A 16,507-nucleotide genomic window follows, 5' to 3' on the forward strand; every position below is an offset into this window, starting at 1 on the left:
ATCATATTAATATGGATCCTCTTGCCATGCACTTTTTACTTTCAGAAGTCAAAGGATCATTCGAGAAAGGGTCCTGTTGTTATACTTTCCATTACCTATAAAGGGGTCAAGTTCATTGATGCAACCACTAAGGTAATAGGAGACTACAGCCAATGGTATATGCATTTTTCTGTCTCAATCACTCACACTGATTTATTTAAAATTGCTCTGTTGGTGCTGATGAAGCAAGTGATTGTTACTGGTCAATGGTGTTGGTTTTGCTTCTAAATTCCATCCTGTTCTTCTGTCCTTCCAACAGACCATCGTAGCAGAGCATGAGATCAGGAACATTTCCTGTGCTGCCCAGGACCCTGATGACCTCTGCACCTTTGCTTACATCACCAAGGACAATAAAAGTGGCCACCACTTTTGCCATGTCTTCAGCACTGTGGAAGTGGTGAGGAACACGATAACAACACAACTCCTCATTCACTCAATATTATTATATCATCACTTCATAAAACTATACAAAATACATTCATTCATTTTCCAACTTCCATTCTTTCTAGAAAGTTCTGCAACTTCTATTTACTTAACTCTAAATGCCATATTATACAAAATATTGAAAGGAGAAGTAGATTTGGACTTGGCAAACTGCTGAAAAGGCCAGTTACATTAAACCCTTAGTTTCTACATATATTTTGAGACTCATACATTGATGTTATACAGTATACCATTTATTCTTGATTACTTATGAATATGTCATGAGTATAATTATCATCTCATAACACATCCAAATCCAGAGTTTAAGCTTGCTTTGTTTTAATCATTATAAATGTTATTGAATTTAGAATTCCTACTCGCGAAATGTACATTAACCTTTTAATGTGATAAAAGGTCAGCCATTCTGATTAGGGAGTTAAGATGGTTTGGATTTCTCAGTGACAAAAATGGCTGCCATTCGAGGGAAATTTCACTATAGCTCAACTACTTACTGTACTAATTAGTAATGTTAGAAATAATACATTTGTGTTTATAATTAATAGCACCTCTGGTAAATGTAAACAAAAAAATAACGTGGTTAAAACTATACAGTTGATACTATATGTCTGTACTTGCATCAATTGCTTCATATATTAATAATGAGTGGTTACTAAGTAAAATAATGTTGAAAAGACATATGCCATTCATTTAGGTGGGGCATTAAAGGTGAAAAATACATATTCTACAGACCTTAATACATATTGTCAAGACATCAAAAATACATTTACTAGACAGTGAAATATGGTGTTGTTTAGTTGCTGAAGTTACCCAAAAAAATCCAGTATGTATGTTAAAAAAAACTATGTAATTCTGATTTTCTTAAAATTATTCAATAATTGATCATACATCCAAAGGTTAATTGTTTAATATTCTCAAACAATTAAGTATTTAATTGGAGTAATATTTTTCAAGATGCAATGATCCAAATGTCATTATTTCACCTCTACTCTGAAAGCTATTATGTCTGAGATAAAACACTTTCTACCATGATCTTGATGTTGTCAGTCATATGCCTATTTTCAAGAATCTGGTCATATTAAATGTTGTTGTTCATTGGCCTGATGTTACACTGAATACATGAAGGAAATCAAACCCTTCATTGAGGTAACATTATAAAAAATGTTAACTGTGTCACTGTATCACAACTATTGTTAACCCTTGTCATGGCTGAATAGGTTGCAGGACACAGGCACGGGTATATTCCTTTCATATATGTAATTCCTTTAATTCTGTACTTTACAAGCAGCAAAACAAAAAAGTAGAGGTAAATTGAGAACTGAATAGCATAAAAAACGATCCACATAAAGTGGAGATACGACTGAACTCGAATCTGCAGCAACACGGGGCAGCTTCCTCTAATTGGGACAACCAAATGAAGTGCACAGATGCCTAGAGGCATCTCTGAATCAGGATGTGGCGCCGGAGCGGAGGGAGGCATGTGTGACACCTCATATTTATACCCCAGTGAAACAGGAAGTCATTTTTCATAGCATATTTATCTTCACCAAGGGGTTCAATAATTCTGGAGAGCATTTAAGAATAATTTACAGCTCCAATTTAATTTATGCACTCATAAACAGTAATTAGCTAGCTTGATGACATAAAAAAGGACTATGTCTGTGTCATATACAAATATTAATGATGCTTGAAGCAAATGCAGTTTTATTGGAATTATCAACAAAAAAAAACTTTGAGACGAGAGTCTGACAAATGAGAAGTATTTGATATGGTTTTTGTTATGGTTCCCATCCACACAGGCACCAAACCCTTCCCACCACCGTATTGTGGATACATAATTCAAGAAAATGTCAAATGTTAAAAAACAACTGTAAACTCAAGGACTGGGTAAACTATTTATATTAGTGTGAAATATGTATACACCAGCAACTATTAGTCACACTGGAGAATTGTAATGTAACTTATGTTCTTAGCCAGGGCTCCCACAGAGGGCAGTGCAGTTGGGCAGGCCTGTCTGGGTTGGGGGGGGGGGGGGGGTGTTAATAATAAAATATCATAATTTGGTGCCCAAAGTAATTGTCAAATAATTTTGTTCAATGTCACCTGATGTTGATTTAGGGGCCAAATATTGCAGAATGCCTCATTATGTTTTTTGGGTGCCTTACCAAACAAATAATCACATTTACACAATGACACTTAATTTACTAGCCTAGCTTAAGATGTTGCTGGGCTTAGTGGGCTTAGTATCCTAACTTTTTACATTAAATCAAAATCATGAAATCACAATGTCACGATTTAGGGAAACGCAGAACGCCAGGCACAGAGTTAATGGACAATGATGGATTTAATGGACAAACTATGGCTGAAAAAAACAACAAAAAACAGCAGGAATACAAGGCTGGACACAGTCACAAAACACACTCAATAACTCATTAAGTGCTGAACAGAACTGGGCAGGCTAAATAGCGGGCTAACAAGACACATGGTGAAAACAATGACAGACGGACAAGCTACATTCAAGAACAAAGGACAAAAACCAAACAGAACAGGCTACATTCAAAGACAACGGCAAAGCCAAAACAGAACAAAACAGAACTTCACACACTGGCACAATCATGATGTTTTTCATCTGATTGCCAATCACTTGGCCGTGCATGTTTGTCCATTAAAATAATTCCGGCATCTGAACAGTGCACCACTGTGAATTGAAAGAAACATCTGTTTTCAAAAATAGTCTAATGACATTTGTCTGTTATATTTAGTAAGGAGGCAAGCTAGCCATAATGGCTGTGTATGCATGCGTCTGTCCAACACTTTGACAACTTTAATATTCTCTGAGAAAAACAATGCAATTACATTTTCAATAACAAAATGGTGTAATACAAGATGGTGTTGTATCATATAATTTCTCTGCATCTTTTCATTGTTTTCATGCATTTGCATTCCTATTGCGACAATCTCAGCTCACGTTAAATCTGATACCAAACCACCTAATATATATATTTCAATATTACTGACATAAGTTATAAAGGTCAGGCTGCATTTCAGGTTGCTAAGCTTTTGAAATAGGGCCATTTCATTCCCCTGTTGTGGTGATTTAGGATTGGGTTTTATGTATGTTGTCCATGTCAATCAGTCTGGTCAATTTCTATCATTATCACTTGTTCACGCTGCCTCTGCTTACATAAGTGTCTCCACGTCAGCTGGCATGGGAAAAGCACAGACCTTGATTTAGGGACACCTGAATGAAGCTCCTGCCTATTCATATATGCAGCCCCTCCTCTCTAATAAATAAGAGAAATACACCATCTCTAGTAATGCTGGTACATTGTGTTAAATCTTCCTCATGGAACAGAATACTTCCCATTGGATATTTTTTTTTCACCTTTATTTAACCAGGTAGGCTGATTGAAAACAGATTCTCATTTACAACGGCAACCTAGCATAACAGTGCAAAGACAACATAAAAAGACACAAAATACACTAAGTACAAAATACTGAATCACGTCTATTAGGAAAAACGTCAATCGTGTGATGTTTTCAGAATGTATTGAATGCAATGTATTGAGAAATGGTGACAATCATCTCAATGCAATCATGTATTAAACCATTTTGTAGATTGCCATCAGTGGGAAGGCAATCTACTGACAACATTTTCGTCCATATGAGAAATGCATCAGATCTTGTAATATTTTGTCTTCACTACAGTGTCCCTCAGTGACGTTTTTATATGATACCATGTCAGAATGCTATCTCAATGGTCATATTTCAGAGGATCAAAACTGCAATGTTTCGTAGAAAAGTTGTGACTGACTGATCTAACGATAATAATCAGTTGTTCATTATGTTGGTGATTTAGAGATTAGTCTGTCACTTCCCCTGTTTTTAGCTGAGGCAATTACCTCATTTTGATCCTCATTTTACCTCATTTTGATCCTCTCTAACAGGGCCAATGACAAAAAAAATGGTTATTGCAATAATCTAATTCAGAGCATCTCATTCAAAATCGTGGTCCTGTCAATTGCATCAAGTAACCATCTGTTCCTTCTTTACTTCCTCCCCTCTATACAGACTCAGACTTATGAGATCATCCTGACACTAGGACAGGCATTTGAGGTGGCCTATCAACTGGCTCTCCAGACAAAAGCCAGACAGTATGTACCGCCCCCCCCACTGTCTCTTGGGTCAGAAGTCATTGAGACCAAATCAAGTCGGCCCACATCACAGCAATGGAGCAGCATGAGGAGATCAACAGTGAGTACCACTCACTGAGCACAAAGTCTAATCCAACACGTCGCACAACTGTAGATGTGGGTGTCTGTGCATGCAACGACAGATTTGTTACAAGTTGAAGGAAAAACCTGAATTAATGAGTAGGGGGGAAACAAATGCGTATACTTCCTTTCAGCACCATACTATTAAGCAATTAACATCCTATCATGTTCCTGTGGCACGTTTAAAAATGCTGAGCAGGCCCAGTTGACCCTGAGTTTGGCTCAAGATGGCTAGAGGAGAGGACCTAAGTGACTTTGAATCAGGATTCATTATTTGGGCACAGATGGCAGGAGCTTCAGTCACAAAGACTGGCTAGTTTTTCAATAGGGACAGTGATTTCCCACATCTGCATGTATATCTGTGGGACAGACATTAGTAAATAGGGTTGGAAATCGCGGTGGGAGGCATACATTCGATTACTGTGATGCTAGTGCATTATTGCCATATGTGAGAAAAAACAAAAGAGCAACTTTTTCTTTGCTGATTGAGAATGTAAATGAATTTTAGAAGGACGTGATCAGACTTTGTCAGCAGGAATAGTCAGTTGAGAACTAAACAGAGGGATATGATAGTCACAGGTTGCAGGGCATAAATCCTTCATTACATGGTTTTTCCTTAAATTTATCACCTGTCTATACAGCATATGCAGTGAGTATAATAAAAAAGTGATTTACAAAGTGGGATTGAAATTGATTTTATTGTGGTTTTACATAGTCTCTACAAGGGGAATAGCAGAAATATATGTATATCTTATACTATAACTGTAGAAATGTAATCATGACTGTAGATCATGAAAGCTACCTAGGTAGGAATTCTAGCTAATTCAAAATAAAAATAAAAATTATGGCCAATCCTGCAGTGGTATAACTCTAACAGAGTAAATCAAGGTTGTTTGTGAGTGTCCTGGGGTAGTTGACCTGTGCTGGATAGAGATAGGGTAGCCAACTTGTTAAGTACAGTAGCTAGTTTTCTACTTGAAATCTGAGGATAAATGTGGCCAACAGCTCACTTTCCATTTCAGCCTATGACAAGCAATGTCAATATTTATTTGAGGTTTCCCCAGAACTTATCTAAACATTTTTGAGACTGGCAAAGCTACAAAATGACCAGAACCAAATAAGCAACAGATTCCCAAATCATTGGGAATATGATGAATCTACTCTGCATGAGTACGCCAACAGTAACAAAATATTTGGGAAGTACTCCATTTCAAATAACATATTTCTTTAATATCCTTTATAATATAATTCACATTTTGTTTGTGTTTGTGAGGTAGAACTCTTGCAAATGGCTTCTTTAAAGTGTTTTTTATGAAGACAAAATCAATTGATAAAATATAGTAATTGTATTTGTTATCAGCCCATTTCTTTAGACAAATCTTAAAAGTTCATTTCGGCTAAACAAATCAATTTGTTAGATGGAGTCTGTCAAATAAGTGTTGACGTCATTTTATAAATGATTACCGCTTTGTCCCCTATACATACAACATTGTTGAGATCGCTCAGCCAAGCTTAGAAAATAACTGCTCAAACATTTTAAGTATTTATAAAACATTAATTATGCTGTGTATGATATATTAAATTACCCAGAAACATCATAAAATGCATCAGAAAACTGACAAATTAACAACATTGTAATTATTCCAACATAATGATCTGAACAAGTGAAAGAGTGCAAAGAATACAAATTATCCAATATATACAACAAGGCGCTAAAGATATATTGCTAAAATTAAAAACAGTTTTTTGTCCTTACAGCAAGTCTTTATGTTTAGGAAAAAATCCAACAGCACATCGCTGAGTAATTGTGTAATTTTCAAGTATGGCAGTGTCGGCGTCATGGTATGGCTATACACAGTACAGCTGAGTCATTGTATTTGAAGGTAAGCAGGGTCTGTCCTCGTTGGGCTCTGGATGGGAGACAAGACACTGCTGAAAGAGGCACTGCAGGGCCAGTAGGGGGCACTCTTCCTTCTGATCTAGACAGAATCATTCACAGACTGACTCCTCTCTAGGTTTCTAGCAACTGGTTGTAAAGTTGCATTGTTGAGCCAAAACAGGACACAGAAAATGGCATACTATGGAATGTATGTGCTGACATGTGCCCCATTTAATCGAAATCACTCGCTTTCTAACTTGGATTTTCATGGCTAACTGGGGAATGATGGTGATTATATTTACATAAATACTTCATAATTCAATGAGTTCCAGACTGCGTCTTTAAGATATATTATTATTTGAATTATCTCCACTATACAAAATAACCTGACAACCTGATTTTGAGGAAATCCTTTACCAAGAAATGATATACATTTCAATTGCACTTTGTAATGTAACAACATTCAAAATAAATCTAAGTGGGTGAAGATTCACTGCACACACTGTGCTTGTGTATATACAGTAGGCATGTGTGTGAATGCATAACATGCACATCAGATGAAACATAGTCCTAGTGACCAAGTGACCTTTAAACACAACGGAAAATTTGAAGTGCAATGAAAGTGATGAATCAATACTTCGCTACCAATCTCATCTCCACAAATCAGTGTCACTCTGATTGCAGTAAATTTTCCTTCAGCCATACAATATGCGAAACACGATGAATGAATAGTCTTATTTTTTTGCTTACAGGCAGGATATGATTTCCTCTGGGAGGAAAGATAGAGTGAGAGTTGTGTGTCTCTGATTCCTGGTTTAGTGATTGAGAGTATTGCATAAATGTTTACTTGTGCTTGGCCATGTATTGATGTATTGACCTTTCTGGAAACAGAAAAATAAACAGTCACTGTCACCTGAGAAAGCTACACTGTCTGAACCATGCATGCAACCTGCTCAGCATATTAATGCTATCCCAGTGCTCTGTTTTTAGCCATAAACGTAATATATAAGGTGTAATGGTAGTCAGGTAATCAGTTCGCTGCATGTTAAGGCGTCGTGGTAGTTATTTTGATGTAATTATTGGGAGTGATAAATTCTAGAAACATCTAGATCATGAGAACTCTGTTTGTGGCTTTTAATGTAGACAATTACTTCACCATTGTGCCTGTCTGTTTTTTTGATGTGGTTTCATTCTTGCTAGGTGTGCACTATTTTGTCCCCTGACAAATTATGACATAAGACACTGTACAGTTGAACAGTCTAGCAGACAGCCATGCACTGGCTGTGTCTATAAACTGGAGCAACATGGCTTGTACCGTCAAGTCTGCTGTCCAGCATAAAAGTGTGTTCAGAGTTAAATCGTAACAACATTATTCATCAACGCCTATCAGGTTACAATGGACAACCTACATTATTCACGCTTTACAATATTTCTTGCACCCCTATGGTCCATCAGTGACACTATAAATGCTTTGTCCTTTTATATACTGTTTAACATTTCATTGTTCTTGTCTTCTTGGTCCTCTTGTTTCCCAGGGTCCCCCTCTGCTAGAATGTCGCTGCTGTTACTGTCACACGTGTACTACTCACCGCTCCTCCTTCCTCCCGTTGCACTCTATTAGCCCTGGAATCCAGGTCCTGATCTCTCCTCATTTTAGCTATCCTTTCATCGTCCATCTGCTAACCCACCTCACAGACATCTAACTCTCTCATATCATTCCATGTCCATCCTTTGATTTGCTTCCAGGACTATCATTTACTCTATTTACCCTTTAGATAACGTAGCCTAGATTGGAGTTCTGCCAGATTCTGCATTTTTCATAATCATTCCATTTTAGTTTGTTTTAATAATTTTTCTTTCTCCAGAGGATAATGACCTATTCCTTTGATTTGATATAACTAGCTACAAATGATCCAAGGCTTAGCAAGTGTGTGCTAATGATCTTGGGTTTTAATTGCTTAGCTGTGTGATCAGTATAGAAGTCATTATACTTGAGGGGGCCTGTTGAGTCTTAATCCACCTAAATCACTGAGCTTTTGCATTCTGATGCTGGACAGCTAGATTTAAAGGTTGGCCTTGTACTGTATACAGCAGTACATTTCATTGTACTGCATTCTGGGTGTATCTTTCATATGATTAGACATGTTGGAATATAAGTTAAAGTTCATTTATTTACATGGAAAAGCTATAAGATAATTTTGTTTATCTGACTGCTCGTGTTAACTGAGACTTTGTTGGTTGATGGAATGTTAGGGGGCACCTGTGTGGAGTTGTACGTTGTTTTCAAAACCAGACTGAGACAGTGTATGTGTGGTCTGTTAAGTCCGCAGCAGCCTGTTTTGCTATCAGACATCTCCATGTTTTGGATTGAGACCTGGTGTCTGTGATTCTTACATCACTGGACTGTGCCTTTAATCCACTTGCACGTGTGATGAGGACTTGAGTGTGTGATGGCCTCCACCACTCCTGCAGTCTCACACCCGTCTCTCGTCCCCCCCTCCCCCTGGCAGATTGACCCTCTGGAGATGGACGCAGACATGCAGTCCCTGTGCAACACCACCTGGCTCTTCGACCAGAGAGACACCAACAAGCGCCCTGTCAGCACCAAGTATGAGACCACCATATTCTGAGGCTGGATGCCCTGCCCTGCCCCGCACCCACCCTGCACTAGCACCCAGTTTGTCCCCCTGACCTCTACCCCTCTCTCTCTCTCTCTCTTTCTCTCTCATGAGCCCTGTGCCTTCTCACTGTGATGGTCCCTCAGGGCTCTCTCCTCTGCCCTGCCCTGACCGACATCAACCTCTAAGCCCTGATTAAATATCACACACATCCCTGCAGCTCTTTTTCCTGTTCTGTTCCTTACCCCTTTGCAGCCCCTGCCCTTCCTGACACTGCTGCAGCCACTGATGGATTTTCTTGACTTGTGGATGGACCTGGACTGAACCCACAATGCCCCACCTCTCTCAACCTAATGGCCTCCTCCTCCCAACTACTTTCATCTGCATCCACCCCCATATTCGATTTATCATCATTGAGGAGATTGTGTTCTTTCTTCTTCTGTCATTTTCTTCTTTTTACAAGCGACTCCCTTCAGTTGAACAAGCGTTACTTTTTTCTGTTGAGCTACTTGTTGCATTTTTACCTGTCTGTAACACAACTAGCATTGGCTTCACTGCCAATGTGACCAAGAAAAATATCAAACCTTTATGAAAAGTTATTTTTGCTGTAATGCCAAAGGAGCACAACTCAAGGATATTTTCCACAGATAGCTTAAAATCCCATGCAGAGTTGAACAAAGAGCATTATCATATCATAACTTGTCCCCTTCTTTAAAGGAATAACTGTTGTTTTTTTAATCATATTTTTAATGCTTGTTCATTTTTGTATTTTCCTCAAGTTACATACAGTATTTTTATTTTCCTATCTGTAGTTTGTCCTGTCTTACCAGGCATCTACCGCTGTGAGGCGCTATGAGCAGACACATCTAGCTTGGAGTGCAAGACAAAAAAAAGCAACAAACTTTTTTTCTATACATTTTTAAACATACAGCGATGGATCATCAAAAAATCTTTCTGGATGAAGAGTGGAATCATAATTTCCGGTTTGAATTGCTACATAAATGGAAGGACAACTTCTACATTACTATATCGCCATGAAGCGTTTAAGGGTTTCTAAATGAAATCGATTGAGCCACCACAACACTTTCCCCACCTGCTGACGGCTGCACGCTTTTTCCATGGTGTAAAAGACTGAGCATTTTTAGGAATTGGTAACATAAACACTGGCTGAGCTGCAGTGAATATGTTATTATGGTACAGGTTTGTCAGGATAGTAATGTATATGATACTCTTTGTGCATGGTGCCTTTCACCAGTCATTTTATTACCAAGACAGATTTGAATTATAAAAGACTGTTCGACTCATCGGAGAACACTGTCTGGCACTATCCCTTACAAATATACATATCTGTTTGCTAAAGAAATAATTTCCTAAATTAGAGATGCATTTAAATAACGGGGCTTCCTGAAATATATTCAATGTCAGAAACAAAGGTAAATCATAGAAACACCACATGGTATTGGTGTATTACCATTATGCAGAAATATGAAATTACCAAAACACAGTTTTACTTGTGTCGAAGGAATTTTAGGGGAGATACTTTAGTTTGCCAATTTAATGTGAAAAAATAAGATCCCAGATAACATTGATTTAATTGTAAAATATGAGGCAAGATATACATGTTGTTGGACACCTTTTGCAGCATCTTATCAAGATTATGTTGATTGTAATCCATGATATGAACTAACTTAGCATGAGGTACGCTTAAAAGAATGTGTCACTAAAAGCCAGTGCAAACAATTCAGGCTTACTCATAGTTTAAACATTACATTTGATGGATCAAAATGTTTTTAGATATTATTTTATTATGCAAATGGATTCTGGGTTAAACATATCTGTGAAACTGCATTTTTGTATTTCCTTCCACTGTGACTGATACTGCAGGTCTAAACGAGTTACAGTATCTATTTGTTGGTTTAGCTCAATCAGTATACGTTTTGTTCAACTTCTTTTGGTGTGCTGTGCGGAGTTGCTTGTGTCCTTGTGGGTGGATATTCTGCCTCTGACTGCTGTCCTCATTCTTTATCCCATATGCCAAGAGCTATCTTATATTATGTTATACCCTCCAAACGATACCTGGTTAATACAGGATGGCAGACTGGAGAATGACTGTTAAGAGTTGGCAGTGTCTGTGTGGTACTCTGTTTCACTGTGGCTCTTTTCTGTTCATACATTACTACTGATGCATGTGGCAGTATGGGTGTTTTGTCCTCTGATGCACCTGACGCCATTGAGGTGTACTTACTCTATGTACGTAGCTGTGTCTGTTTTTGTTGTTCATGTCATTTGCCTTTCATGTACCTTTTTCTTCATTGCACAGGTTCAACACTTCATCTCATTTACATTCTCCAGCATTGTCATTTTATATTGCACTAAGTATGTCCCTCCTTGTTACGTGTTGAAATCATGAAGACACATTCAACCCTCTGGTGTGGGTGCATTTAGAAGCCTTACATTTTAAAGAGCAGAAGCTATTTCAAGCAGACGCAATGTGGTGGCATGATTTGGCTGTGCATGTTTCTGTCTTTTATAACACCAGTGTTTTCCTTGTGTAGCTCACTCCAGCATTCAAGTTTCCGGACACCAAGCTGTGAATTGATGTGGAGCAGCCAAAGTGAGTGTCTGCGTGTGTAGACTAGAGCCTGAGAGACTAACAGAGATACAGCGGGTCTATGAGGGACTGATTGATAAGGTCTGCTGCCTTCTACAACCTCACCTGAATACCAAGTAACAGAGAAATTATAACCTTACAATAGCTGTCTGTCTATGCAGGGCCTCTCTCTAATTCCTATCTCAACAAAGATCAGTCTGAAAAGTCAAATCTTTACAATGGCCTCACACTGTCTTTACCTCTTTCCTCTGAATTCATGTAGGTACTGTAATATACAGAGTAGACACGATGGGCCAGTAATTACTATTTTTGCTGATTCAGGTTTATTTAAGATAATCATGTTGTTACTGTAAAGATTAAGGAGAGTCAATGACAGCCCTTAATAAAATGTAGAACTACTGTACCAGCATAATAATGTTGTGCCAATGTATTTGTGGACAGAGTATAGTTTGTGAATGATAATGTGACACATAAAAATAATAGCAATATACACCTGAAATTAAATAGTGCAATTAAATTGAATTCTTAAGGTATTTTATTGTCTTAGGGCATCTTACTTGCATGGAGGTTTGAAAGAGTGGCCAGACTATATGCTATGCGCTAAGTGTTTTTCTTTGTCAGGACTAGCCTGTTGACTTGAATAGGGGGATGTGTGTGTCTGTGTGTGAGAGTGAAGTCAATCTCCTCCCATTAGCAAAGACATTTAGAACTAACAGTTGGATTGAAATAGACTCATCAATTTTTTTATGAAATTGTCATTTTGCTACCTAAATTAGAGGCTGAAACAAATTTTTCAAGGAGGACCAACTGTTTCCAATGGTTTTCTGTACCCTCTGTAAAAACTGAAGGTTTCTATACAACTGTCTTCTGCAAGCTGTAATGCCTGTTTTTTTTTTGTTATTATTTAAACATGTGAGATAATAGCGTGGTAATGTAGTTCTAAAGTGTTAAGGGGAATAAAAAGAGTATTTTGCTCTTCTAAGACTGTCATACTATAAAATGTATGTTGGGAATTTCAGAAGGTTCATGAGCAAAGCTATGGCCGGTGATTATATTTTTGCTACAGTGCTTCTGTAATGGCATGCTGTGTTTCATCATACTGTGAGGTATCTTTTATTATTTTCTCAATAACATAGCCTAACAATTAACAACAAACAATGTAAAGTTATTGACAAGATCATATGGCTTCAGAGTATACCCACACGTGAAATGAACCAACCCCCCCCCCCCCCCCCACAACCAACCAGTCTAGCTTGACTGAAGTAAAACCAAACACCATTCACTTATTCCATATGGAGATTTAGAATGGCTTCAAACAATGTCTGTGTTTAATTTAGACTTATCCAAACTCAGCATTTTGATAACCGTGTAAATCTTGTCAGGACAAGGAGACGTATGTAAACATATATGCTTCAATTAACTCAACAAAAATATATATTTGTTCATATTGTTTTAAAATGCCAAGGTGGTGTAAGCCAAAACGAAACACAAACCTTATTTGAAGTGAATTATAAAATCCCATTGGAAGAAATGAATGGTGTAATAAGGAAAAGAGCTGCTTTTCGAGTTTTGATGCATGGTTTTATGGGGATTATGAATCATACTATTTCAGTCACTTGAATTTGAATGAGTGGCGACGAATAAAGTTTTGTCCAGTTCGGAAGAAAATGTTGTTGAATGCAACTAAAAACATTTTACATTGGCACTGAAACAATTCTACTATCACCAGCAAGCACTTGCTCGACAGAGAGCGCAATGTTAGTTACAAGGTAAACAACACTGTCAGCCTAAGTTAATATGACTTCCAGGTCAATCGTCTTACAGCACAGTGACAGTTTGTCATTGACACTGAATCGAAAATGTTATTTACATTTCATGTTAATGTTAGGATATTTAAATACTGTAAAACTAACGCAGTGTAATGAGAACCTTGCTGATAGGCACAACCTGGACGTGCATCGCGCTGCCCTGCAAAAATACAGTGCTCAAAAAAATTAAGGCAACACGTGATTATCACAGTATCACACCAAGAAAATTTAACTTCAGGGGTATCAATCTGTCCAGTTAGGAAGCATAAGTGATTCTGAATCAATGTCACCTGTTTTGGTTCAAATTAAAGTGAAAACAGGTGTATTGGAGAGGCAACAGCAAGACAACCCCCAAAAATGGTTTTGCAGATGGTGGCCACCGACAATTGCTCTCTCCTTATCCTTTCTGACTGATTCTTCTCTAGTTTTGCGTTTTACTAGTGTCCTTGTCACTACTGGTAGCATGAGGCAATACCTGTAGCCCATTCAGGTTGCACAGACAGTCCAGCTCCTCCAGGATGGCACATCAATACATGCTGTCCCAAGAAGGTTTGCTGTGTCTCCCAGTAGTCTCAAGAGCATGGAGGAGATACCAAAAGATGGGTCATTACACGAGGAGAGCTGGACATAGAAGTGCAACAGTGAAAGAGACTGGAGACGTCGCATTGAGCGTTATGCAGCAACATCATCCAGCATGACTGGTTTGGCGGTGGGTCTGTGATGGTCATGGGAGGCATATGCTTGGAGGGTGGCACGGACCTCCATGTGCTAGCCAAGAGTACCCTGACTGCTGTTAGGTACCGGGATGAAGTCCTCAGATCCATCGTCAGACCTTACGCTGGTGCAGTGGGCCCTGGATTCCTCCTGGTGCAGGACAATGCCTGGCTTCATGTAGCCAGAGGGTATAGGCAGTTCCGGAATGTCAAAGGCATTCATGCCATTGACTGGCACCAGACCTGAATCCAACTGAGAACCTTATAAGATGCTATGTTTCGGTGCATCCGACACTGCCAAGTAGAGCCACAGACTGTCCCAAAACTCACTGATGCCCTGATGCAGGTATGGGAGGAGATCTCCCAGGACACCATCCGCCGCCTCATCAGGAGCATGCTCAGACGTTATCAGGACCGCAAACAGGCACGTGGGGGCCATACACACTACTGAGTCACATTTTGAGTTGCTGTGATGAAATTCACGCAAGTTGGAACAGCCTATGATTTCAATTGATTACTTTGATTTATGGTGTGAGTTTGAATCCAGCCCTCGTTCAGTTGGTGATTTTGGTTTCCATTGACCATTGTTACGTAATTTTGTTCTCAACGAATTACACAATGTGCAGTAAAGATTTGTGTGTTTTAAGTGTTCCCTTAAATTTTTTTGAGCAGTGTATAATATCTAAATGGATATGAATTTGTCTCTGCACTCATTACCTTAAATTTGCCAGTATCAAAAAAGCTAAGATATGTCATGGGAACATAAACAGTTTAAACGAAGCATGCGTGTGAAAACTAAGCACTTATGGTTTCTCATTGCGCTATTAACACCATCCCAGCTGCGTTAATGTTTGCCTCTCAAACACTCAAGGCTGATCAAAAATACGCATAGCTAGAGCCTGGTGATGGAGTCTGGTGATGACCATGGTAACATAATAGAATTGAATTGCTACATCAAGGGCGGAGTGGGAAGCTTCCATTAAATGGACCAGCATAAGATGCCAATCAAATTGCATACAGTTTTGATGGTAATGCCCCTGAGAAGTATCAAGGGCTTACAAGCTAAAAACTTGTCATCCAAGTCTGTAATTTATTTGCAAGCAAACCATGGAGCCTAATTAATGGCCCCTTTCACTGGTGCGATTCAGTTGCCAAAGGTCATCCAAAAGGAAACACATTTGCCAACAACGCATCATTGCAACACAATGTATTTTCACTGCAAGGATCGACTGGGGCGTTTATATTGGAAGGGTCGCTGTTTTTAATAATTTTGACTTTCACCAGTTTATATTATGCAATGTTTTATTGCTGACACAAATCAAGTAAGGTCTTGATAACATCAATTAAACTATGTTGGATTGCCCACATCCTGTCGCACTGATTTTTGAGTCCCTAATGATTTTGTTAAACCTGATTGTATACAGTAACTATTGTTTATATAAGCATATCAGTTTGTCATATTTATGTTGCCAATATATTGTGTTTTGCATTACATACCCCTGATAAAGATGAAAACACCTCCACCATTCTTAGTCTGTCCATTTGATTGTTTCACCTTCAAAATTCTTAAACCAAATAAAACATGTTAAATCAATCTTGTCTACAGTTGGTAAACACAATAAATGGAATTCATAGCACTTTTTGTATCAAGCAAGACTTGAGAGACTGTAGTGTGTAAAACATGTAGGCGCTAACTAAATGTCCTAGCTATGTCTGCATGCACAGTATATGTAAGTTGGATGAATGCAACAGGGTTTAGCGCACGCACGATCATCTTAGCACCTCATCCTAACTTTTGGCCTCAATTCTACATAGTCAAAAGCCCTGACTAGCCCAAAAAGAAAAGCCTATTAGGGGTGTGTTGAAACCAATGTTGCAGTACTCAAATATCGTAGGTCTTGGTCTTGTCTCGAACGCATTTTTGCTTGGTCTTGACTTGCTCTCGGGCATTGAGGAGTCGTACTTTTTTGCTAGTGTAGTCTTGAAAAGTAAAGTAAGAATTTTTTTGTTCCATAATAAATCCCAGATGATATTTTTTTTTCTAATGATGCTTGCAGTGATTTATTTTCTGGTTCGCTTTAGCTGTGAGATGATTGGGGGAAAGGCGCAACTGTTCCCCCCTAA

At 38.4% G+C, this 16,507-nt stretch overlaps 1 protein-coding gene across 7 annotated transcripts in view; it reads left to right on the plus strand.

Moving 5' to 3' along the window:
- The window catches only part of anks1ab (ankyrin repeat and sterile alpha motif domain containing 1Ab), a 42,203-nt gene extending 29,351 nt beyond the window's left edge, over nt 1-12,852 (plus strand). For 3 of the 7 annotated variants that reach the window (XM_020055525.2, XM_010901082.3, XM_020055527.2), the window contains 6 exons: nt 46-132; nt 299-436; nt 4,552-4,734; nt 8,169-8,267; nt 9,144-9,241; nt 11,807-12,852. In XM_020055525.2, the coding sequence (XP_019911084.1) occupies nt 46-132; nt 299-436; nt 4,552-4,734; nt 8,169-8,267; nt 9,144-9,241; nt 11,807-11,885 (684 nt within the window). In that variant the 3' untranslated portion in view covers nt 11,886-12,852. The other 4 variants (XM_010901087.3, XM_010901088.4, XM_020055526.2 and 1 more) reach the window with 4 other exon arrangements.
- Nucleotides 12,853-16,507: the final 3,655 nt, after the last annotated feature.

This window comes from Esox lucius, chromosome 17, assembly GCF_011004845.1.
Source record: "Esox lucius isolate fEsoLuc1 chromosome 17, fEsoLuc1.pri, whole genome shotgun sequence".
Taxonomy (NCBI): Eukaryota; Metazoa; Chordata; class Actinopteri; order Esociformes; family Esocidae; genus Esox; species Esox lucius.